Below are 27,030 nucleotides of genomic sequence, written 5' to 3'. Positions count from 1 at the left end.
GACTGCTGGGGAAGTCCCCATTTGCAATTCTTTTGTCCTTGACTTTAGAATGTGCTTCACTGGTGGCTCAGATGGTAAACAGTCCGCCTGCAATGCAGGAGACCTGGGTTTGATCCCTGGGTCGGGGAGATTCCCTTGGAGGAGAGCATGGCAACCCACTCAAGTATTCTTGCCTGGAGAATCCCATGGACAGAGGAGCCTGGTGGGTTCACAGATATTTGGAGAGATTTGGTGAAGGAAAGTGGTCAGGGAAGCTGGGTTTTGAGTTAAACATTTTCTTTAGGAATTCTCCATATAGAAAATTGAGATTGACATTAAAATTTTATTGACATTAAAATAAGAATACATTTACTTCAGTTTTTTTTTTTTTTTGAGTGTAAACATTTTCTGTTTCTAGATGTGTCAACAGGGATCATCTATAGAAAGAGGATTGCAGTCTGTCAGAATGTGGTTCCAGAAATTTTAAGGAAGGTAAACTCATTTCAAAATTTAATCAGATTTTGTGTAACACTGGGTGATTTTCAAATAGTCATGCAAAGAAATAGCATTTTCTGATGTAAATAAGTGTTAGAAATTTCCCAGTTCTCCTGTCTCCTAGCCTTTCAAAGGAAGACATCTGTCTCCTCTCCAACCTCAGTTTTGATAGGTGCTACCAGAGATAGTTTTTTTCCTGTATGTTTTGCTTCTCTTTTGTGGAGGGTGCTTAGTGTACATAGAGATGGACTGCAATTATTTTAAAAGATACTTTGGCTATTTTGCATGAAGTGACCATCTTTTCTGATCTGTCCATGGTTAGATACGACTCCTAGGTAAGAATAATCAGAAGGGGGCAGGTGGTAAATATTTCATCTGATCTTCAGTAAGGAAGAGAAAAGCTTCAGTTTCCATTTCACTGTCAGAGAGAATGGTTTTGGTAGTATAATGTTCTCAGCACCCTCTGTAAGTCTTTTTGTGTCTATTTCTGTAAAGTAATGGTATTGATGATGAAATCTTCATGATAGCAAATTGTTTTTTCTCTTTGAAATCCTTAAGCACTCTGATGATTGCTGGAAAGAGGTGAGTGGAAAATTGTAATCACATTGCTTTAACCATAGGGTGATTATGACAAAAATCCTTAGAATCATTAGGGAATAAGAGGAGAACGTCTTGATGCACATTTTAAAACATGTTTCATGTGATCTTTTCAACCCGGAAGTGATTGTGTGTGTGATGTAAAACCCAAGGCTCCTGCCAGGTAGCTTGCAAATTGTGTGGCTGTGCTGTATATACAAAACATGGCAGCTTCCATCACTTTCTAAACATGGGTGAAGACTGTCACTTTCTTTACTGGAAAGAAGGCTGATAAGACAGTGAAAATGAACTTTCTTTTATTTTCCAGATAGCAGTATATTGCAGTATATGCAGGAAATTATTGCTGGCTTTTTTCACAGAGTGTGTACCCTCCCTTTGCCCTATATACACGCTTTGAATCTATTATTTAAAAAGGCATTCAACTTTGTCTTGTATCTCTATTCTTAAATAATTTAAGGACACCTCTGACTTGTACGATTCTGCCTTTGTAGTTTTCCATGTTTCCTCCACCCAGGAAAGCATACATTTCTAGATATTGGACAGAGTTTAAAATGAAGAAAATATTTTATCCTGCATGTGAGTCCATAAGTGGGCCCAGTTAGAATCCATCAATTTAAGAAGGCCATAACCAGCCCTAGAGGAGACATGAGGGAGGCTGATAATTTGCTTAGTGTTTAGCAGTTAGGGAAATTGGGCCAGAGACTGTACAGCCTGCATAAATTCTAGGCCATTTGCATGTCCTCACCAGCCTTTAGTAAGGTCATTGTATGTTTGATTATCAGGGACCTAGAGCCATTGGTGAACCATCATCCATATATCAGGATCGCTTGTCCTCAAGATTGGAAGCAACTCTGGACAGAGTCTTTATATATTAATAGCTTGCTCTTCTTAAATTCAGAAAGCCGTTCTCCCTCTTTTGGACAGGTGAACATTTTAAAGGTACCTAATATCCAGTTAGAAGAGGAATCATGGTTCAATCCTCAGGAAAGGAACATGGCTATAAGGAGTCACTGCCTTACATGGACACAATATGCATCCATGAAAGAAGAGTCTGTCTTCAGGGAAAGTACGGAAAATCCAAATTGGTAAGATCACCTGTGTGTGTGTGTGTGTGCGTGCACGTGTGCACACACGTGTGCATTTGTGTGTGTGTAGGTAAGGTGCAGGGAAGCACAAATGAGCACTCATTAAAGAGCTATGATTTTATTCTTACAACCTCTGCTTAAAACTCACATAAATTACATAGTATTGATTTTTAATCACACAAGTAATCAGTAAATAGATTTCTCTTTGGGGGGAAAAATGACAGCTCAACTCCTTTCTGATTGTCCTGTCTAATCCTGGTGTTCTTTTGCCTTCTCCAGAGGAAGTGAATGTTTTCAATGCATTGAGTATTCTTCTAGACCCTTAAGAGATAACTTTAGATACTCATAAAACCTGTATAATATAGTTTTGTTTATCCTTTTTAATACATGCATTCATTCTGTTCAAATCATTGTGTACTTATCTTTTTCATTTTGTAGAATGTTTCTAAGCCTTATCCATTTGATGTCTGTAAAATCTAGATTTTTCCTTTAAACTGTTGCATGATGTTCAATCCTATCATTATACTGTATTCTCTTTAGCTTTTTTCCTTTTTGACAGATGTTCAGATGATTTCTAATTACTCTTGATTATAAGCAGTACTGCTCTTTATTATAAACAGTACTATAATATTTGTGAAGTGTATGATCCTTGAATATGCTATATGTGAATGTTTCTCTGAAGGAAAATTGATTTCTTTATTGAAATATAGTTGTTACAGTATTATGTTAAAGGAGAATTTTTAATTTTCAGGTTTATTGAGTTATTATTTACAAACAGTGAAGTTCTTAGCATACAGTTCATTGAGTTTTGGCAAACACACACATATACAGTTGTGTAACCACTGTCATAGTCAAGCTTCAGGTAGATTTTAAAGAGCTATGCTGCTAAGTCACTTCAGTTGTGTCCAACTCTGTGCGACCCCATAGACGGCAGCCCACCAGGCTCCCCAGTCCCTGGGATTCTCCAGGCAAGAACACTGGAGTGGGTTGCCATTTCCTTCTCCAATGCATGAAAGTGAAAAGTGAAAGGGAAGTCGCTCAGTCATGTCCGACTCTTAGCGACCCCATGGACTACAGCCTACCAGGCTCCTCTGTCCATGGGATTTTCCAGGCAAGAGTACTGGAGTGGGGTGCCATTGCCTTTAAAGAGCTATATGCCAGGATAATTCAATGGGGACAGAGTATTCTTGCACAACTGGATATCCAGCTTCAAAAGAATAAAGATGGACCTCTACCTCATGTCAAATACAAAATTAACTCAAAATGGATCCAAGATCTAAATCAAATAGTGAAAACTATAAAACTCTTAGGAAAAAAAAATAGGGGTAAATCTTTGTGATCTTGAATTAGGCAATCATTTTTTAGTATGCCACCAAAAGCCTGAGCAACAAAAGAAAAAAAAAAAAGGTAAATTTGACTTCATCAAAATTGAAACTTTTCTGCTTCAAAGGACACCAAGAAGGTGAAAAGACAGTCCAGAGAATGGGAGAAAGTATTTGCAAAATCTGATAAGGGTTTCAGTTCAGTTTGTATCCAGAATATATAAAGGACTATTATAACTCAGTAATAAAAAGACAACCCACTTAAAAAATGGCTAAGACATTTGAGTAGATATTTATCCGAAAAGGTATACAGTTGGCCAATAAGCATTTGAAAAGATATTCAGCATCTTTAGTATTTAGGAAAATGGAAGTTAAAACCACAATGAGATACCATTTTGAGCCTACTACGATGGCTGTAATAAAAAAGACACAATAGCGAGTGCTGGAAAGGATGTAGAGGAACTGGAAGCCGCACACACTGCTGAAAGAAATGTCAGTGGTGTAGCTGCGGTGGAAGATGGTTTTTCAGTGCCTCAAATAGTTAAACAGAGTTATCACTTGACCCAGCAGTTCTACACTGTATTGTCCACAAAGATTTGCAGGAATGTTCATAGCACCATTATTCCTAATAGGCAGAATATAGAAACAAGTCAAACGTCCACCATCTGATGAATATAGAACAAAAAATGGTATATCCATACAATGGAATATTATTCAGCCATAAAAAGAAATGGGGTAAGGATTCATGTTACATGGATAAAGTTTAAACACACTATTTTCAGTGAAAGCAGCCAGTTACAAAAGGCCATATATTGTTTGAGTCAGTTTATTTTAAATGTCCACAACAGGCAGATTCATAGGGACAGAAAGTAGATTTAGTGTTTGCCATAGGCAAGAAGGACAGGAGATGGAATTTTTTGGGGGGATGATAAAAATATTCTGGAACTAGTGTTGATGGTTGCATAACTCTTGAGTATACTAAAACCACTGAACTATATACCTTAAAGGGGTACATTATGGTATATGAATTATTCCTCAATAAAAGAAAGTTATGTGACAGGTTCTCAGGGTATGCATATTTTAGGTTTATGTAGATTCTGTCACCAATATGGTTTTTAAAAAATATTTATTTGGCTGAGCTGGGTCTTGGTTGCAGAATCTTTGTTGAGTTGTGAGGACTCTAGTTGTGACACAGGCTTAGTTTCCCTGCGGCATGTGGAGTCTTAGTTCCTTGACCAGGGTTTGAACCTGCATCTCCTGCATTGCAAAGTGGGTTCTTAATACTGGACCACAGGGGAAGTTCCTATGACCAGTATGTTAATGTGTTAATTTACACTCACATCAACATGAAAGTTCATTTCCTATAACATTGCCAGGACTTAACATACTTTTTTATTTTTTGCCAGTATAACGGGTGAGAAATGATTAATTCCTTTGAGGTAGGTTTACAAACAAAAACAAACTATAACAAGCACCAAATGTTAATAGTGATTATTGCTGTGAACTGATTTCAGAGGATAATTTACTGTGTGTTTTGCTATTCTGTATGGTTTGAACTTTTTATTCACCTATCATTTTAAGGCAAATAAAGCCTCCAAACCCAAATAACTAAAAAACAGAAGTCTAAGATCCATATGAAACCCCAGCACTTGTGCACATCATTTCTGCTCCCCATAATTTTGGTCCTATAGTGACAATTCTAGAATGCTCCAGCAGCACACTGATTATGAATGCCAAGTCTTATTAGCATCTCAGGTGGGTTTACTCTGAACCACCCACTAGGTTTTTTTTTTCTTCCTGTCAGTCTCCCTTATGCCAAGAACTTGACCAAAGTCATAGATGTTTGGGACAAACTATAAAAATTATAGATAAAGAATAGAGCTCCCTCACTTTTTTTTTTTGGTAGAAGTAGTAAAAGGACAGAGTTGGCTGATTTTATGTAAAAAATACAGAAGTCTTTCATTTCATATATTAGTATCTCATTTCAGCCTCATTTTATCAGCTCTCTGGGCTACTGAGTCTGAAAATTTTTACTAAAGCTTCATCAATTCTTCATAAAATGAAAATTGGCCCAGATAATCCAGGGAGAACATCCTTCAGGACCTTTTTCCTTTGTGTGTTTAAAAAAAAAATTTTTTTTTAATAGTCTGATTCTGGAAAAAAATGATACATGCATCCTGTAAAAAACACTAAGCAATTCAAGAGAAAAAGAAGCAGTTTTCATCATCTAACAGTTGTGCCTATTTGCACAATTTTCTTTGTCCAATCCTAATTGGCATTTAGATTGTTTCTGAATTTTTTGCTATTATAAGCAGTGGTGTGATAAAATTACTTTGTTGTTGTTTACTTGATAAGTCTTGTCCAACTCTCTGCAACCTTATGGACTGTAGCCTGCCAGGCTTCTCTGTCTGTGGCATTTCCAGGCAAGAATACTGGAATTAGTTACCATTTCCTCCTCCAGGGGATCTTCCTGATGCAGGGATTGAACCCGAGTTGAGTCTCCTGCATCTTCTGCATTGCAGGCAGATTTTTTTTTTTAACCACTGAGCCATCTAGGAAGCCCTGATGAATTCATTGTAGTTACATGTTTCCTCAGTTATTCAATGACCTTTTAGAGTAGATGGAGCAAGTGGGATTTCTGGGTCAAAGGTTATATACATTTTGTATTTTGATACATATTATCAGATTCCTCTCTAAAAAAGCTTTGGCCAACTACACTTTCTCCTTTCTTTGTTTTTTTATGTTCTTGTCCTCTGCAGAACACTCTCTTTTTGGTTACTGCACAGCAGCCAGAATTTACTGACTCTTACTATGTCAAGGTCAGAGCTAGATCCTTCGCCTGTAATGTTTTGAAGCTCAGGTTAAATAACTTACCCAAAGTGATAGCATCACTAAGTCACTGAGGTAAGATATGACCCCAAGTGGTGAGGCAGGAATATGGACAATTATAAAAGGATGGACTTAATCTCAAACTGTAGCTTGCTTTAGGTTCCAGGTTATGGAGAATGGGTTTTGTTCCTTTGGCAACAAGTGGTCACACAAAGGTTTCTGAGCAGGGAATGGTGTGATGACAGCTGTGATCCAGGCTCTGGGAAACTTACGTTTTCTTAGGTCTTGATGTGGATTTAGAATGGTGTTTTAGGCAGACATTCTGAATGACTGGATAATCTTGGCAGGGCGTGGGGAGGGACATTAAAGAAAGAAGGACCCAGTATTACTTCCATTCCCCTCCTTGGCAGAGAGTGTGAGTAGTGACTAGTCAGTGCGTCCAGAGGATGAAATGTGGACAGTCCTTTTATAAAGAAAAAAAAGAGGCTGTCACGGCTGCTGAGTCTAAAATTAGGCCTTCAAGCTGTGTGTTAGGTAGCAGGTGTGGGCGTGTGATGGGAAACCAGATGTCATTCTGTCCTGTGCATGGCCTGTTGGCTCAATTCAGAGACGGCCCACAGTGAGTCTCCCATAGACTCTGGCTAAGCCTTGCTCCGCGTCTCTCTACATAAATCCAGTTTTGGCCTCCTGCTGATGTCTCTGCAGTTGTGGCATCTTTTAGGGCAGAGCTCCGTTGGTCTTTCCGTGTCTGTGTATCACACAACTGGGTATTTCTAATATGCTTTCTTCCTTTGTTAACTTTGTAAGACATTTTCTTCCTGCAGTTTTTATGGAATGGAATTAGCATCCTTTCCAGAGCCTGGAGTGATGTGATATTTTGCATTTATCTCAGTTTTTCCAGAGTTCAGCTTAGTACTGCGTGCCTCAGAAATGTCCTCTTATACTTACTCTCTACTTATTCTGTCCCCTCTTCTAATCAGGCTGCCTTCCACAGTAAATTACAGACACCCTGACTTACCCAGCCATCATTTATATACGTTCGTTATATGCCAGCTACTGTTTTAAGTGCTTGATGTATGTATGTATTTATGAATTTATATATGTAAATTCACTTAATCCTCAGAGAAACTCCATGAGGTTAGAACTGTTCTTATCCCCCTTTACAACCTGAGGCTTAGAGAAGTTAAGGAACTTATACTAGCTAACATGACCAGTAAGTGTCAGAATCAGCTTCAAATCCAGGCGATTTGGCTCTCGAATTTATGCTGCTGGCAATGACACTACCCTTTCTCTCAGTAAGGAGCTCTGTTATCTCGTAACCAGGTGGGCTGCAGTTTTGTAGTTGCTGTTCTTTGGGCTCCACCTTTCCCTGTATATCTAATTTTTTTCCAAGGTGGGTTAGCTCTTAGCTGTCAGGAGCAACTAGAGTAGCACACTTATTTGTCCTCATTTTTTTTTTTTTTTGTGGGTGCTTCTGACTCATGTCTTAATTTGTTTTTATTTTTTTTAATTTATTTTTTTATTATTATTTTTTTACTTTACAATATTGTATTGGTTCTGCCACACATCAACATGAATCCTCCACAGGCGTACATTTGTCCTCATTTAAGTGAGGGAAAGAGACCTGTGAGCGCAAGAGAACCCATCCCAACCGTGGGGAAAAGGGCCTTTCTCCGAGTCTCTGAGTGAGCCTCAATCACCCGCTCCTTCCTGTACCAATGAGGGTGGTCAGAGGCTGATACGGGCTGACTGGCCCTCACCAGTCAGCATCTGCCCCTGGAGCTGCAGTGTGGGTGTTGGGGAGGGGGTGTCCTCTTCCCTCTGAAACACACGAGCTGCGTAGAAGATGGAGGGGTGCCTGCGTACACACCACTGGAGTGTAGTAAGAAAGACCACTGCACACCTTTTTTCCTCTTCACATTTCCTCTTCAACATGGCACCCACTGTCTCCGTTATGCTTTGGGAAGTGATGGAAACTTACTTCAGTAAGTGAATACAGAGGTAGCTCTGTACCAGTCATCAGGCCTCCCAAGAGACAGGAACCAGAGCTGGAAAGCAAGCCCTAAGGCACCCTCACAGTCTCTCGTCTTTCCATACCTGGCTCCTTTGTTTGTATCATAGCTCTGCTTCATTGCACAACCAGCCTGGCTCCTCCAGGCCTGTGCAAGGTCTTTCCTGTCCTGTGTCACAGTAAATGACTAGATTCTGGGGTTAGAAACAACCTTGGAAACAAAATATATGTCCTTGCAAAATGTACTTCACTGCTCTAAGCCTCAGTTTCTTCATCTGTATGTTGGGGATAATATCCTTATCTCAGAGGGCTGCTGTGAGGATCAAATGCGATTATACACACAGGGAGCTTAGAGCAGTGCTTGCCTATGAAAGTGAAGTGAAAGTGAAAGTGTTACTTGCTAAGTCATGTCTGACTCTTTGTGACCCCATGGACTGTAGCCCTCTGGGCTCTTCTGTCTGAGAGATTTTTCAGGCAAGAATACTAGAGTGGGTCTTCGTTCTGGCATGAGGACTCCAGAGCACATGCTCAGTAGCCCCACAGCATGTGGGATCTTAGTTCTCTGATCAGGGATGGAACCTGCATCCCCTACATTGAAGGCAGATTCTTTACCACTGGACCACCAGGAAAGTTCCTCCCGGGCAATAATCCTGGAGTGGGTTACCATTTCCTCCTCCAGGGGATCTTCCTGACCCAGGGATTCAATGTGTATCTCCTGCATTGCAAGCTGATTCTTTACCCTCTGAGACACCAGGGAAACCCGTGCCTGCCAATAATGGTCAATAAATATTAGTGCTCAGCATCATGACTTTTATTGCTGCTATTATCCTCATCTTCTTAAAAATTCATGTAACTTTTGATTCTAATCCTGAGCGTGTACTGTTTTAATGTTGAAACATTATGGTTGTTTCCCATTATGTTTCGGGGAAGTATTTCATGTGATTTTACATTCTGCAGGCTCACCATCTCTGGGGCTATAAGTCCCTCAATTCGAGAGTCATGGGAGTAGGAACCCTTCTCTTTTAGCTCCAGCGTGAGATTGAAGCACTGAAGAGCATGACATGCAGGGGTCAGTGCTGGCGTTTGTACGTGTGTGTGCATGCTCTGTCACTTCACTCATGTCCAACTCTTTGCGATCCTGTGGATGGCAGCCCGCCAGGTTCCTCTGCCCGTGGGATTCTCCAGGCAAGAATACTGGAGTAAGTTGCCATGCCCTCCTCCAGGGGATCTTCCCGAGCCAGGGATCAAACCTGTGTCTTCTGCGTCGCCTGCATCGCCGGCAGATTCTTTATCCACTGAGCCACCTGAGAAGCCCATAGGCGTTTGACTCCGACTGAATTGCCCTGGATTTTGGGTTCTCTTCTTGGCTTATGCTGTGACCCCACCTGCTGTAGATCCAAGGCTGCATGGTGCTCTAAGGAGCTGCCTGGATTTTCAAAGTCAGAGATGCTGGGGGCAATGCACTGCACAGCTTGTGACACTTGGGCCACGTCAGAGAATAGAAAAATGAATCCACCCAAGATAAAAAAATTAAAAGTCAACTTTTGTGGGAATGTACTTTATTATATAGAGTAGGATACAGCCATTTACTGGCTTCCCAGGTGGCACTAGTGGTAAAGAACCCACCTGTCAATGTAGGAGACATGAGAGACATGAGTTTGACACCTGGGTTGGGACGATCCCATGGAGGAGGGCGTGGCTGCCCACTGTAGTATTCTTACCTGGAGAATGCCATGGACAGAAGATCCTGGTGGACTATGTAGTCCATGGGGTTGCAAAAGAGTTGGACATGACTGAAGTGACCTAACAAGCAGGCACAGGCATTTATTTACTCTTGGAAGTGGAGAATGGACTGTTTTGTTTTAGATTTTTTTTAACTTAAAATTTTATTGGCGTATAATTGCTTTGCAGTGCGGTATAGTTTCTGCTGTACAGGAAAGTGAATCAGCTGTACATACACATTTACCCCTCTGTTTTGTATTTCCGTCCCTTTTAGAAGACCACAGAGCACTGAGTAGCATTCCCTGTGCTATACGGTAGGTTCTCATTAGTTAGCAGCTTTATACATGGTAGTGTATCTGATTCAATTGCAATTCACTCCACCTCTTCTTTCACCTCCTTGGTGTCCGTACTGTACCATTTTTCTAGATTCCACATATATGCTTTAATATACAGTATTTGGTTTTCTCTTTCTGACTTACTTCACTCTGTATGATTTTTCAGAATGAAAAGTCATGGTTTCTGCCCTCCGAAACCTTCCATTCCAGGATAAACTTATTAATTTCTTGCTAATTTGTGTTTGCTTCTAGACTTTAAAATGTACTTCTGTCAGTTTCTGGTTCTTACTATTAACAGATTTTTATTGTACCATGTAGAAATGTAATTGATATGCAGAAGATTTGGTTATAATAACATTTACTTTATCCAAGTAATGTAATTCTAAAAGAATCATCTTGTAAAACTATTTTCTTGGGCTTTGCCCTTTCAGCATAACGGTGTGTGTTGGGTGGTAAATAAAAAGTTCCTGTTATCGTGAAGCAGAATTTAAGTTTTATCGCTGTCAGTGGAGACTCATGCCATTTGTGATAGTACAGAGCTGGGTTTCTTTTGCTTTTGAGTGACAAGACCATAATCCCATACTCAGCATCAAGCATCGTGATGGCCCATGTCTTCACCTGTCCATGTCTAAGAGCTTTGGCTTGTCCACTGATGCTTGCAAACCTTATTTCTGAGATACGGAGATTTCAGCCTAGTAGCATGTGTGTTAATAACATTGGTTATGTTGACTTGCCATTTATAAAATATCCAAAATGTCCCTCCTGGAATATAGTAAAAGAAACAAAAAAGCCCAAATCAAAACTTTAAACACAGATTAAATGACTGAGATGAGTAGCTGTTCTTAGTTCAATAAGTTTTTGTTACTATTGAAATTACTCTTCATGCTGTTAAATAAGGTATATAACATTTTTACTTTTTAAGTTTCTGGATTAAAACATCCCAAGTCTCAAGTATTCATTTGGTGATTGACAAATAGTATAATTAATTTGCATGTTTCTAGGGACTAATTGTTGGGCATTTCTTGTTGTGTATCTATTTTTTCCCTATTCTGATGTATTTTTTCCCCCAGGAGAAAATTTGACAGGTAACTTCCTTGTGTTTGTTTGACAGTGGCCTTTTTAGTTGACCTCCAAGCTTGTTTTCACTGAAATATATTAAAATATTCTGATTTTGTCAACTTTACTTAGGAATTATTTCTAAGCCTTGATGGTGATGATAAAGGGCTTGAAGGTATTGTTATCTAATAAACAATAAAACAAAAAAACCCACTGTATTCATGCCCCCAAACAAGATGCCTCTGATTCTATTGACCTTAATTTCCCATGTATCAATGAGCGATGAGACAATTAGCAGAATGAGCTGCTAGTTATTGAACATGAAAAACCAAGGCCTTTTCTGTAAATATAGCATCTGGGCAGGAGCCTTATTTTTCACTCAGTAAGAATCCCCTGAAATAGATACAATTGTTATCCATATAATCAGGGTCTTCTCTGCTTTCCCATCCTGCTGAACCCCCACCTCTGGCACAGTGCAGGGCTCACAGAGACGGCTCTGTGGCCATTTTTTGAATGAGTGCCAGCTAATCCTTCTTATGAGCTGAAAAGGGGACATAAGGAGGAGTAAAGAGGGTGCTGGCAGGAGGGACATGTGCAGATCAGGGAAGCCTGAAAGGATTTGTTGGGAAGTTCGGTGTAGAGGGAATCTTGAACCCGGTAATACAGAATACTTCTCTTCGGCTTTTTCCTGCTTAGTCATTTACTTGCTGATGGACTCCAGAAAGAGGGCTCAAGCTGGCCTGAGCTCCCTCACAAGAGTGAGTCAAAGTCGCTCAGTCATGTCCAACTCTTTGCCACCCCATGGACTATACAGTCCATGGAATTCTCCAGGCCAGAATACTGGAGTGGGTAGCCTTTCCCTTCTCCAGGGGATCTTCCCAACCCAAGGATCAAACCCAGGTCTCCTGCATTGAAGGCGATTCTTTACCAGCTGAGCCACCAGGGATGCCCTCGCAAGAGCTGTGTGGAGATTTAATAAGATAATAAATGGGAATGGTCTACACTTGGAGAGTATAAAGCACTAGATAATGTAGGTTGTAATGGTGAATAAATGCTGTTTTCAGAGTGGTGTGGTGCCTTAAAGGTACTAACTTTGACAAGTGCAGTAAGCTGTTTTATTGAAAATGGTGGTGATGACTGAACTGGAACAATGGTGTTTAGCCAGGAGAGCGTTCTGTGCCATTTACAAGTAAGGGCTTTGAAATATCTTAGTGAATGTCTATTGATTATTTTTCCTCCCCTCCTCCTTTGCCCTTTGGTTTTGTGTTGTATATTAGTGCAGCATTGAGGGGTGTTTAAACATGTGGATTCGTTGCTGTGATTCTTGTTTTGTTGGCCTGGGCTGGCTCCTGGGAATTAATATATTTAACGTTTTCCAGGTAAGTCTGTGGAGCCTCTAGATTTAAGAACCCATAATAACTCATCAGTGTCCTGTGGTTCCAGTGGAAAGCAGACATACAGCTGGCGCTCCTTTTGCAACTCTGTTTTCTGCATAGTTCCTGTTAATCTTATAAAGCAGGGCCAGTTGATTATCTGGCTCTCCAGCAGACAGTAAACACTTTTTGGCAGAAACACCCTGTTGAAAAGTTTAGCGAAATTTGAATGAACTCCTCTGGAATCTCTTACGGAACAGAGATGCTGGTTTAATTTCCTTCCTCCTCCCTCCCTCCCTCTCCCTTCCTTCATCTCTTTCTCTTCTTTTTATCTTTATCCCTTTCCTTCCTTTCCCTTCCTTTCTCTTCCTTCCTTTCTTCCTTTCCCTTCCTCCACTCTTCTCTAGTAAATAAAAAGTTTGGGTGTTAAAAATTACAGTGTTTTATTAATATCAACCAAGAATTGATGCCATGCAGAACAACCTAAAGGTCTTTTGGGGCTGTAGCCAGGAACCTGCTGACAGTCCACCTGGTAGACTTAAGGGATCAGCAGTTTGTTCTTTTCCCGTTACTCTGGAGCATTCTGTGGTAGGAGAATACTGTAGTTGCTATAATTGATTTACTTATTCTGCAGAACAAATCATTTTTACAGACATGTAACATGCTGTACATGGTATTCTGACTTTTACATTAATTTAACATTACCTTTGGGACTGTCTTTCCTTATTAAATGTGTCACTTTAAAATGATTTTTTTAAATGGCTGTTCAGTTTGTTTATTGGATAAAATTATTCTAATGTGCTTAATTATTGGGAATTGCATTATTTGCTCTTATAGATAGTCATGTGATGAGAATCTTTGTAGGCTGGTCTATACCCTCATCTAAGGTTTTTTTTGCTCAAAGCCCATTGTTAGAGGTAGATATTATGGGTCCAAAGGTTTACACATGTTTGAGGCTTTTATTAGGTATTGCTAAACTAAAGTATGTATGCCTAAGCATCTCAGAAAACTTCCCAGGGACTTGGCAGGGCTGTACAGACCAACATTTGAAATGGGATCAGGAACAGTTACATAATTTGCAGGAGCCAGTGCAAAATGAAAAGGCAGAGTCCCCTGTTAAAAAAGAGTTAGGAACTTTGAAACAGTGACAGTGGCGCATTCAGCGGAATGTGTAGCCCTTCTGATGGTGGAGGACTGTGCCGCCCTGTAGAGCACACATCCTTGAAGCCAGCCTGAATGGGATGCACGCAATGGTGGGCCCAGTATACCAAGACAAGCCTCCAGTTAGACCAGTCCACAAACTTGTATATTGTCAAGCTTTGCCTATCACTCAGGATGCCAGTGAACTTGCACTGAATAGGCACCTTCCTAGGTCACACGGTTGTGGGAAGGGATGTGGGAACAGATGTTAACTGTGTGGATTCAAAAAGTGGTCATGTGTTTACTTTTGTGTGACCTTAGCCAGTTTGCCTCTCTAAGCCTCAGTGTTTTCGTCTGTAAAATGGGGTGAATATTATCTAATGTCCTAAGATAGATGGTGAGAATTGAAAGATGTGTATTGAAGCACTGTATTAATACAGTGCTTCTCCACAGCAGGCTATTAATAAGACAGATTGTGAAAATTAATGCTGTATTTTAAGAGGCTGAGCCACCCTGCCCTGTAATATATACCCGCTCCTGCTCCTGAGATCCACTGTTACTTACTCCCTGCTGCTGCTCATGGCTAATCACTTAGATAGCAACCCATTGGTTCCTAGAATAGGTTAAAAGAGAGCAGCTCAGGGGGAAGGACTTTAGGAGTGGTGGTTATAGAGGCCAGCAGACTGTTTCGTCTCTGTGGCTGCTGGGCTGGCATTTGATATGCGATAGCAGCATGGGAGGGCTTCCCTGTGGCTCAGTGATGAAGAGTCTGACTGTAATGCAGAAGACTCAGGTTGATCCCTGAGTTGAGAAGATCCCCTGGAGGAGGGCATGGCAATCCACTCCAGCATTCTTGCCAGGAGAATTCCATGGACAGAGGAGCCTGGTGGGCTACAGTCCGTAGCGTCACACAGAGCTGGACATGAATGAAGTGACTCAGCAGCAGCAGCAGCATGGGAGGAAAGGCTGGAAAGATGGAGGGTCTGGAGCTCCGAGGGCCTTGAATGCCAGCACGGGGAGGGAGGGACTCCCTGCCAGGTGGTTTATGAGGATTGAGTGCCACCTAGATGCTGATGGACTGGAAATACTTTGGAGTTTACTGGAGCTGGATTTCTTCTGTGGGCATTTACTTTCTAAGACACTGTGCCCCTCTTTCTGCAAATATGGTAGCAGTTTAATAGCATTATTACTACCAGTGTTAGTGTGATTAACTAACTTGTATTGAATGTTTACCATATTACCTTGAGATTACCTTACATATTATCTTATTCACCTTTGGAACAACCTTTGAGTAGATATGATTAACCCCATTTTACAGAGGAGACGGGGCTTCAGGAACTTACCTACGTGGACAAGTCCCATTCTATGTTAGAGAGCAGATATGAGTCCAAGCCATCTGACTGCAGGGGCCACATGCCTTATCCATGTCCTGTATAAATATACATGTATATATATATTTAATACACATAAAAATATAAAATATAAGCAATCTGTATAACATTATGTGGGTCTGTGGTAAGGTTAAAAACTGCTTAGTGCTTATTGAGAACCCTGTAATTTGAATTGGGGCCCTGAGGAAGCACGGTTTTGTTGGTGGATTTGGTAAGTCTTTGGGGGGACCATGTGTCCTGGTGTGGTGGAGTGCAGGACAGTCTCTGCAGCAATGTCAGGCCCAGGGGGTTAGGAGGGCATGGGCAGGCAATCTGACCCTCAGACTCTGCTTGTCCCTTGGGCCACCCCTCTGTGTTGGTTACAGAATGTCAAAAACATCTCAGTTAGAACTGAGATGTCATCTCAAGCGTATCCATGGAACCTTTTTTTTTCTCATCAAAGACACTTCAATTAAATTCCCATTGTGAAAACAATTAGGCCAGATTTGCCATACCCAGCCAGTCAGTAACTCAGGGACAGGATCTCATTACGAGCTTTTGCTTTCCTGGAAACAGCCATTTTATGGATTCCTTGCTGGTGGCTGCACACCCTGGGGATTAATTCCTGATCCATATTTCCTCTGAACTATTTCATTTTCTCCAGTTCAGAAGGAACCACATTTTTACATGACGCCCACCTCCGAGACTGATGGTATAAACTGTCAGAGGAGTTCCAGCCTTTGAGCTGTGTGCTCTCTGTTATGATTCCAGTGTGTTCTGTGTAGAATTCTGTTTGCCTGTGGACAAAGTGATAGATGAAGATGGGACTCAGGTTCTTGTGTGCTCAGTTTCTTAAGTCGTGTTTGAGTCCTTATGACCCCATGGACCAGGGTCCTCTGTCCATGGAATTCTCCAGGCAAGAATACTGGAGTGGGTTGCCATTTCCTTCTCTAGTGTGTCTTCCAGACCCAGGGATCCAACCGTGTCGCCTACATTAGCAGGCGGCTTCTTTACCACTCAGTTATAGGTGGCAACCCACTCCAGTACTCTTGCTGGGAAAATCCCAGGGAAGGCAGAGTCTGGTGGGCTGCTGTCTATGGGGTCGCACAGAGTTGGATGCGACTGAAGTGACTTAGCGTAGCATATGTTTGTCCTATGAATGAGTGAGCCTCCTTTTTAAACAAGTTTCCAGATATTGGGCTAGCTTATCTCTTGGAGAAAGCAGTGGCACCCCACTCCAGTACTCTTGCCTGGAAAATCCCATGGGTGGAAGAGCCTCGTAGGCTGCAGTCCATGGGGTTGCTAAGAGTTGGACATGACTGAGCGACTTCACTTTCACTTTCATGCATTGGAGAAGGAAATGGCAACCCACTCCAGTGTTCTTGCCTGGAGAGTCCCAGGGACGGGGGAGCCTGGTGGGCTGCCATCTATGGGGTTGCACAGAGTCGGACACGACTGAAACGACAGCAGCAGCAATGACAGCAGCAGCAATAACAGCAGCTTATCTCTTAGTCAGGTAAAGGCTACCTCCTACTGACAACTACAAGTGAGCTCCTGAGACATTTGGTTCAATCTCCCTGACCAAAGTATTGAGATGTACTATAAATTTCTCCTTCTTTTGCTTCTTCCCTACTTCTTCCTTACCCTTCCTCCTCCTCTCCATTCTTCTGTTCCTAATGCATTATTGATTTCCTACCATGTGCTAGTCATTGCAATTGGAAATGATACAGTAAAGAAAAAATATATATTAGATATTGGGTTGGCTGAAAAGTTCATTTGGATTTTGCCATATCATCATGCAGAAAACCCTGAACGGACTTTTTGACCAACCCAGTCCAGCCATTTAGAAAACCGTGGCATTTTTTTTTTTAAGTTGAAACTGTGCATGTCCGGTGACCCAGATATTTGACCACTAGGCAAATAGATGGGAAAACAATGGAAATAGTGACAGACTTTATTTTCTTGGGCTCCAACATCATTGTGGACAGTGATTGCAGCCATGAAATTAAAAGACACTTACTCCTTGGAAGAAAAGCTATGACAAACCTAGACAACATATTAAAAAGCAGAGAAATTACTTTGCTGACAAAGATCCATATAGTCAAAACTATGGTTTTTATAGTAGTCATGTATGGATGTGAGAGGTGGATCATAAAGAAGGCTGAGTACCGGAGAATTGATACTTTCCAACTGTGGTGTTGGAGGAGACTCCTGACAGTTCCTTGGACTGCAAGGAGATCAAACCAGTCAATCCTAAACAAAATCAGACCCTGCCCTGGGCTGCCCAGGTTTCCAGGTGCTCGGCCTTGAGCTGCTCTAGTTTGTTCAGCTCGGCCTCCAGCGGCTCCCGGAGGGCTGCCCACAGCTGGCGCAGATGTTTCATGGGAAAAGGGTTCATGTTGTTGAAGGCGATGTGCATCAGCTTCCTGTGGGGAGAGTGGAGTCAGAGTCAGCGGGTGTCCTGGAAGGATTGATTGGAAGGACTGATACTGAGGCTGAAGCTCCAATATTTTGGCCATCTGATGTGAGGAGCCAACTCATTGGAAAGGACCCTTATGCTGGGAAAGTTTGAAGGCAGGAGGAGAAAGGAACGACCAAGGCTGAGATGGTTGAATGTCATCACTGGCTCAATGGACATCAGTTTGAGTAAGCTCCAGGAGATGGTGAAGGACAGGGAAGCCTGGCATGTTGTAGTCCATGGAGTCACAAAGTGTCAGACATGACTGAGCGACTGAACAATAACAGCAAAGACACTCTAGAGACACTTGTGTACATATGTAACTGGATATGTTATAAATGTTTCCTTTACAAAACTCCAAACTGATTCCATATTGTATGTCCATCTTTGGGAGAGTGGATAGATAATCTGGAGTGTTTTCAAACAATAGAACAGTATACAGCAGTGAAAACCAACAACAGCTTCATGTAACAGTGTGGGTGCATCTCCACTAAGCAAGATTTATTCTCTGTGCCTTGGTGGACAGAGACAAGGTCAGGATGTACTTAGGAAGCTGACGGGGCAGTGTGAATTATGGGGAGCCCATGCTGGAGGCAGGAACCCCATCGGGAGGCAGTTGTGGTCCTGAAGAGACAGTGCTGTGCTAAACCCAGGCAGTAGCAGCAGCAAGAGAGAGAATGGCATGGACTGTTGAGGGACTTGAGAAGTAAAATAAACAGTCTGGGGACTGAGTGAATGTTTGGATGGATTAGAAAAAAGAGCCATGTAACCTGTTGCTGAGATTTCTAATCTCATAGCCTGGGACGATGGTTGTCTTCTTCACTGAGATAGGGGCAGGGCTAGGGTTTTGAGCCCGTATATATGTGTCTGCATGATGGCAGGCTATGACCACAGGCAAGTTATTTAACTTCTACCACCGTTTCCTCATGTGTAAAAGAAAGAAAACATATTAAGAGTGACAACTTTAGAAGATAATACTGTGTCTGATATATAATACACAGTTTTACTGTACAGTTTTTTGAAGAGTGCATGTGACCGTGAGTATATAACATAGTGAATGGATGCAGTCATTCCTTTAGGCTGAGTAGAGACAGGCAAAGGAAAACTTGAATCATCTTCGTATCTCTTGAGTCAAACATCAGATGCTTAAAGCTTGGGGTCAAGGAGAAAGTCATAGGACAAAAAGCACAAAGAACTGGAGTTACGTAGTGTGGGAAAAGGAAAGCTGAGAGGTGACTTAATGAGACTTTAAATGAAGGAGTTAAGTCAGAAGTTAGCATGTCCCTATGCTGAAAATGGTTCATGGCTGCACAGAGCCTGTTAAAGACGACTGTTTATATGAAAATGATGCTTAAGGATTTATTAGTAATATTTTTGGTGATTGCCAAGTAATACATCTTTATTACAGAAAATTAGTAAAAAGAATAAAGTAAATACATAGGACCTATAATTCTAATGCCCAGAGAGTCTATTCATATTTTAGCTCTGTCCACTTGTCTATCTGTTCATATACTCATCCATCCATCTTGCCTTTCTCTCTCTTTCTTTTTTTTTTTAAAGAGCTGAAATTAAACCATAAGTTGTTGTGTAAGCTACTGTGTTTTGTGCTGGAACTTAAATGAAGGCTTACCTGGCATGAGGGATTTAGATTTGCTACGTGTATTAAGAAGAAAATATCTGATATGCTTTGTCAATGAGTTATTGAGAGAAAATACAGCAGTTCCTTCTATGAAAGTCTTAAAATATAATAGGATAAACTCTCATCTCACTGATGGCAAGGGCATGACCCTGCTTTACTGCCCTGTTATTCTCTGATATGTGGGTAAGCCTGAGAGTGCTTTTCTGAGCATTTACTTCTCCCAAAAGTGGTGGAAAGAAATATTGGTTAGAATATGATATAAGTGAGACTTATATTAATCCCTCACCTACATTTTCCTTGCAGACTGAAGAGTACATTTCTCCCTAGAGTGTAGGACTGCTCAACTTTTCATTTTTAAATATTAAAATCACTAAAATTCTACTCTGACTTAATCTGGAACAAAGACAGGAAAGATTAATGTCACTAGGATATAGTTTTACATGGGCAAATCATTTTAAATAGGCTTAGATCTAAGAGGTGGAAGCTACTTTGCCTAGAATATTTGTGAGATTGGCTAGGATAACTGTTGTATGTATGTGAGAGAGAGGAGGAGGGAGAGATGGAGGGAGGGAGGGAGTGAGAGAGAAGTATTCTGAAGGTTTCCTTTTAGTCTGCATCGTCTAAATGTGGAGGCTACCGCTATTAGAGATTTAGAGAGATCTAATTAAGGGTTATCCTGCTTCTGCTGCTGCTGCTGCTAAGTCGCTTCAGTCGTGTCCGACTCTGTGCAACCCCATAGGTGGCAGCCCACCAGGCTCCCCCGTCCCTTGGATTCTACAGGCAAGAACACTGGAGTGGGTTGCCATTTCCTTCTCTAATGCATGAAAGTGAAAAGTGAAAGTGAAGATGCTCAGTCGTATCCGACTCTTAGCAACCCCATGGACTGTAGCCTACCAGGCTCCTCCGTCCATGGGATTTTCCAGGCAAGAGTACTGGAGTGGGATGCCATTGCCTTCTCCGAAATTAAGGGTTATAGTAAAAATAGTTACTATACCCAAATCACAGCTTTTTGATTTCATAATTTTCTTAATATGTTTCTTAGTGAATGTGTTCATATATACATATACACACACTCCCAAGTACACCTATGGGAGATGCGGCTCCCATTTCCTTTTCTTAGAGATATAAGAAAGTAGGGGCAGTACTTTTTTTAATATTTATTTTTGTTTATTTATTTGACTGCCTGGTCTTAGTTGTGACACACGAGATCTTTGAGCACAGAGTGTTAGCTGCTGGACCTCCAGGGAAGTCCCTCACCTCCTTTTCTAATCAAAGATTAAAGAAGTCATTCCAGGCTTCTTTCCTATTTCTGTCTGTCTCTCGTTAGGAATGGTGGCTGCCTAACATTTAATAAGTTCTTTACTGTGTGTCAGGAGCTGTTCATGTTCCTGTTGTATGTATGTGTTTATTTATTTCTGGCACTGGTTGTAAAAGTAAGATGCTATAATTATTTCCAATTTATATGGGGAGGAAACTGACTTAAGAGAATCTAAGTAATCTACTCAAGCTGATAATTGTCTCAGACTTAATTTTAACAAGATATTTTATAGCATGGGATGAGGATATATGTATATATTTACTTCAGTCAGTTCAGTTGCTCAGTTGTGTCCGATTCTTTGTGACCCCGTGAACTGCAGCACGCCAGGCCTCCCCTGTCCATCACCAACTCCTGGAGTTTACTCAAACTCACGTCCATTGAGTCGGTGATGCCATCCAACCATCTCATCCTCTGTCATCCCTTTCTCCTCCCACCTTCAATCTTTCCCAGCATCAGGGTTTTTTCCAATGAGTCAGTTCTTTGCATCATGTGGCCAAAGTATTGAAGTTTCACCTTCAGCATCAGTCATTCCAATGAATATTTAGGACTGATTTCCTTTAGGATGGACTGGTTGGATCTCCTTGCAGTCCAAGGGACTCTCAAGAGTCTTCTTCAACACCACAGTTCAAAAGCATCAATTCTTCGGAGCTCAGCTTTCTTTATGGTCCAACTCTCACATCCATACATGACTACTGGAAAAACCATAGCCTTGACTAGACAGACCTTTGTTGGCAAAGTAATGTCTCTGCTTTTTAATAAGCTGTCTAGGTTGGTCATAACTTTTCTCCCACGGAGCAAGTGTCTTTTAATTTCATGGCTGCAGTCACCATCTACAGTGATTTTAGAGCCCCCCAAAATAAAGTCTGTCACTGTTTCCGTTGTTTCCCCATCTGTTTGCCGTGAAGTGATGGGACTGGATGCCACGATCTTAGTTTTTTGAATGTTGAGTTCTAAGCCAACTTTTTCACTCTCTTCTTTCACTTTCATCAAGGGTCTTTTTAGTTCTTCTTTGCTTTCTGCCATAAGAGTGGTGTCATTTGCATATCTGAGGTTATTGATATTTTTCCTGGCAATCTTGATTCCAGCTTGTGCTTCATCCAGCTCAGCATTTTGCATGATGTACTCTGCATATAAGTTAAATAAACAGGGTGACAATATACAGCCTTGATGTATTCCTTTCCCAGTTTGGAACCAGTCTGTTTTTCCATGTCCAGTTTTAACTGTTGCTTCTTGACCTGCATACAGATTTCTCAGGAGGCAGGTCAGGTGGTCTGGTATTCCCGTCTCTTTCAGAATTTTCCACAGTTTGTAGTGATCCACACAGTCAAAGGCTTTGGCATAGTCAATAAAGCAGAGGTAGATATTTTTCTGGAACTCTGTTGCTTTTTCCATGATCCAGCGGATGTTGACAATTTGATCTCTGGTTCGTCTGCCTTTTCTAAATCCAGATTGAACATCTGGAAGTTCATGGTTCACGTACTGTTGAAGCCTGGCTTGGAGAGTTTTGAGCATTACTTTGTTAGCGTGTGAGGTGAGTCCAATTGTGTGGTAGTTTGAGCATTCTTTGGCATTGCCTTTCTTTGGGATTTGAATGAAAACTGACCTTTTCCAGTCCTGCAAACACTCCTGAGTTTTCCAAATTTTCTGGCATTTTGAGTGCAGCACTTTCACAGCATCATCTTTCAGGATTTGAAATAGTTCAACTGGAATTCCATCACCTCCACTAGCTTTGTTTGTAGTATTGCTTCCTAAGGCCCACTTGACTTCTCATTCCAGAGTATATTTACTTAGAATCAGTCAAATTTATTGTAGTAGAGATTCTTAAAGCTTTTTGACTGTCCTATCACATTTTAATCATTAAATGTTTGTTAGGTATAAATAAAACTTGTGTTTTATATAGGTTTTATAACCAGAATAATGTGCCCATTTATTTTCTCTTCTTTCCAGCTTTATTGAGATGTAATTGGAATGTGATATTGTGTAAGTTTAAGATGTATGGTGTAATGATTTGAAATATGTATATATTACAAAATAATCACAATAAGGTTAGTTAACACATCCATTACCTCACATAGTGACAGTTTTTTTGTGCATGGTGAAGACTTTAAAGATATACTGTCTTAGCAATTTGAAATGAATAGTTTTTAATTTGAGTATAATACATTGCTTATATTATATAAACTAGAAGTCTCTTTTTAAGAAGATCTTTTGTCCTAATAGGCAATTATTGAATTACTATGGATATTATTTTGTGTTGATTATAAATGGTAATTATGCTGTTGGAAATCCCTGTAATTTAAATATTCAAATATAGAAATGACACCAAGGGTGTATATTTTTGTTTTTTTGCAGGACAGAGTTCATTCAGAAAGGCAGGATTTCAATCACAGGGGCTGGTTTTCTCAACTGCGTTTTGGAGTCTTTTGCTAGGTCATTTTTAAGACAGGGTGTCCAGAAGGTAAGCGTCCTTTCACTCTTAATCAATATTAATTTTAAGAAATTATGGAGTTTCCCATTGGATTCTTGAACAAGATTCTTGAACAGACGTAACAAGAAAAAATATAGTTAATAAACAAATATATACAAAGATAATTACCCTCACTAATTATTACGTGAATCCAAATCAAAGTGAAACCAAAGTGCCATTTGCGTCTCATTAAATTAAAAATAGGCCAATGAAGAATATGTAATAATATGGGAATACTTACAGTCTAATGAAGAGAAATAAATCAAAGTGAATAATTATGTTTACAGTATATATAATATGATGACAACTGTTTAGTAAAAATGACAATAATACCTAATATTTACGGGGTGCTTCCCATGTGTTGGGCTTCCCTGGTGGCTCAGAGGTTAAAGCGTCTGCCTGCAAGGCAGGAGACCCGGGTTCAATCCCTGGGTTGGGAAGATCCCCTGGAGAAGGAAATGTCAACCCACTCCAGTATTCTTGCCTGGAGAATCCCATGGACGGAGGAGCCTGGTAGGTTACAGTCCACGGGGTTGCAAAGAGTCAGACAGGACTGAAGTGACTTCACTTCACTTCACTTCCCATGTGCTACTCACTAAAAAGAATATTTAATCATTAATTCACTTAATGCTCGCAAATTTTGGAAATAGCTGTTATTCTTGTCCTGATGTTGTGGATGAAGAAGACGTACCTCTGGAGCTCCTGATTATCTTTTATTATGGTTTTCAACCCCTGTACTTGTGGGAGCTTAGGTGTCCATGAATGGTGTTCAGAGGCCACCCTGGAGTTCTGTGGTCCTGTTACCTTGTTCTAAGTAGAACAATTCTGTTTTTAATTTTTTTGGTTCATTTACAATGTTGTATTCATGTATTATATTTTAATTTTTGGCCACACCCTGCTGCGTGTGGGATCTCAGTTCCCCAGCCAGGGATTGAACCCATACCCCCTGCATTGGAAGGCAAAATCTTAACCAGTGGACCACCAGGGAAGTCCCAAACTATTCTGTTTTTCACCTGTTTTGTATAGCATTACATCTAAGATTGCTATATCCTATTTTCTTGCCTAGGAAAGTCCATTTCTCATGCACCTTTACATGCCTACTGCAAGTGTAAATAGTTTAGAATTGTTTTATTATTATTTAGCCCACCAGGCTCCTCTTTCCATGAAATTTTCCAGGCAAGGATATTGGGGTGGGTAGTTATTCCCTCCTCCAGGGAATCTTCCCGACCCAGGGATCGAACCTGGGTCTCCTGCATTGCAAGTGGACTCTGCCATCTGAGCCACCAGGGAAGCCCTTATTATATTAAAAATTGTTTAATTGTCATTATTATTGTTATTAATTATGATGACGGACATAATTACTTATTTCCATGGTTTGCTCAGGTCCGATGCATATGTTACCTAGTTTTGTTTTTGGGGCAGACTTAATGGCTGGTCTACAGATCTATCATTATGACCCCAGAGAATTTCTGGGTAATGAACCTTTGTTTTTGTCTTGCAGATCTAGGTTCAGTAATGAACCTGGACCACAACGTGTTAGTCTGAGAGGCTGAGGGTGATGAATGAGTATTTGGTACTGTACTGTACTGCACAGACATACTGTTGAGATTAATGATGTGTTCCTGACCCTGGTGAGCACATGGCCAGACTAGCCCTGCCTTTTTAAGCCTGGGCTTGAAGCAGGTATTTGAGCTTCTGGAAGGGCTGTTGTGATTATTATGACATTATGGCATTTTGGCAGACATTATGGCAGATTTTTCCTGCTATACTGCAAAATAATGCATTTGTAAACAGCCCCATGTTCTGCAAAATTGCTGTCTAAGAATAATAGTGCTGATGAGAAAAATAACTTTGTTGCCGTGTCCCTGACTGAGTTGACTTCTTGGACATTGTTTAGATTAGAAGTGGCAGACTTTTTCTGTAAAGTGCATGTGTGCTGAGTCATGTCCAACTCTATGCGACCCTACGCACTATAGCCTGCCAAGCTCCTCTGGCCATGGAATTTTCCAGGCAAGAAGACTAGAGTGGGTCACCTTTTCCTAATTCATTTCTGTAAAGAGTCAGATAGGCAACATGTTAAGACTTTATGGGCCAAGAGACAACATCAAAATACTGTGTAGGTGCTTTGTAACAAGAGAAATAAATTTGCACATATTTTTAATTGAAAAAATTAAAATATAATGATAGTAATTGAGTATAGTTTTTATAATACAAGTCTACTAAGCATATAATTCTTTAAAAAATGGAATTATTTTTGGGGAGAGATAATGTTTACCTGTTCAGTTCAGTCGCTCAGTAGTGTCTGACTCTTTGCGACCCCTTGGATCGCAGCATGCCAGGCTTCCCTGTCCAACACCAACTCCCGGAGCTTACTCAAACTCATGTCTGTCGAGTCAGTGATGCCATACAACCATCGCATCCTCTGTTGTCCCTTTCTCCTCCTGCATTCAATCTTTCCCAGCATCAGGGTCTTTTCCAGTGAGCCAGTTCTTCGCTTCAAAGTATTGGAGTTTCAGTTTCAGCATCAGTCCTTCCAATGAATATTCAAGATTGATTTCCTTTAGAATTGACTGGTTGGATCTTCTTGCTATCCAAGGGACTCTCAAGAGTCTTCTTCAACACCACAATTCAAAAGCATCAATTCTTCGGAGCTCAGCTTTCTTTATAGTCCAACTCTCACATCCATACATGACTACTGGAAAACCATAGCCTTAACTAGATGGACATTGATGGCAAAGTAATGTCTCTGCTTTTTAATATGCTGTCTAGGTTTGTCTTGGCTTTTCTTCCAAGGAGCAAGCGTCTTTTAATTTCATGGCTGCAATCACCATTTGCAGTGATTTTAGAGCCCAAGAAAATAAAGTCTCTCACTGTTTCCATTGTTTCCCCATCTATTTGCCATGAAATGATGGGACCAGTTTTTCACTCTCCTTTTTCACTTTCGTCAAGTGGCTCTTTAGCTCTTCTTTGCTTTCTGCCGTAAGGGTGGTGTCATCTGCATATCTGAGGTTATTGATATTTCTCCCAGCAATCTTGATTCCAGTTTGTGCTTTATCCAGCCTGGCATTTCGCACAATGTACTCTGCATATATGGAGAAGGAAACGGCAACCCACTCCAGTAATTGTGCCTAGAGAATTCCATGGACAGAGGAGCCTGGCAGGCTACAGTCCATGGAGTTGCAAAGAGTCAGGCATGACTGAGCAACTCACTCACTCTGCATGTAAGTTAAATAAGCAGGGTGACAATATACAGCCTTGACATACTCCTTTCTCGATTTGGAACCAGTATGTTTATCTGAGTTGAGGTTAAAAATTAGTGTTCCCTACAATGATATTGGTTGCAAATGTTCATTTATAAAAACCATTCTTACTTTTGTGGACCATGCAAGCACAGGTCATGACTGGCTTTGGCCTGTGGGCTATAGTTTACCAGCCCTTGCTATAGATAAATAAATATTGTTTGGTTATTCTAAGTGGGTCTCTATTTGACCCACCCATAATTCTGAGCCTATTAAAAACCTAATCATACAGTGAGGAGGGTGAAAAGGTTGGCTTAAAACTCAACATTCAGAAAACAAAGATCATGACATCTGGTCCCATCACTTCATGGCAAATAGATGGGGAAACAGTGACAGACTATTTTTTTTGGCTCCAAAATCACTATAGATGGTGACTGCAGCCATGAAATTAAAAGATGCTTGCTCCTTGGAAGAAAAGCTAAGACCAACTTAGACAGCATATTAAAAAGCAGAGACATTACTTTGCCAGCAAAGTTCCATATAGTCAAAGCTATGGTTTTTCCAGTAGTCATGTATGGATGTGAGATTTGGGCTA

The 27,030-nt window shown here is 40.7% G+C and overlaps 1 protein-coding gene across 5 annotated transcripts in view; it reads left to right on the top strand.

Moving 5' to 3' along the window:
- The window catches only part of PRELID2 (PRELI domain containing 2), a 586,088-nt gene that overhangs the window by 17,472 nt on the left and 541,586 nt on the right, over window positions 1-27,030 (top strand). For 4 of the 5 annotated variants that reach the window (XR_011567718.1, XR_011567719.1, XM_070793740.1 and 1 more), the window contains exons 3-6: window positions 398-471; window positions 1,033-1,056; window positions 1,996-2,156; window positions 23,082-23,187. Coding sequence is in view for 3 of the 5 variants with exons in the window: in XM_070793740.1 (XP_070649841.1) it covers window positions 398-471; window positions 1,033-1,056; window positions 1,996-2,156; window positions 23,082-23,187 (365 nt within the window). In the remaining 2 variants the exon portion in view is untranslated. The remainder of the gene's footprint in view (window positions 1-397; window positions 472-1,032; window positions 1,057-1,995; window positions 2,157-23,081; window positions 23,188-27,030) is intronic. The other variant, XM_019965169.2, reaches the window with a different exon arrangement.

Source organism: Bos indicus, chromosome 7 (genome assembly GCF_029378745.1).
Source record: "Bos indicus isolate NIAB-ARS_2022 breed Sahiwal x Tharparkar chromosome 7, NIAB-ARS_B.indTharparkar_mat_pri_1.0, whole genome shotgun sequence".
NCBI classification, from domain to species: domain Eukaryota; kingdom Metazoa; phylum Chordata; class Mammalia; order Artiodactyla; family Bovidae; genus Bos; species Bos indicus.
Note: the sequence above shows the minus strand (reverse complement) of the source record. Positions and strands in the feature narration are given on the sequence as shown.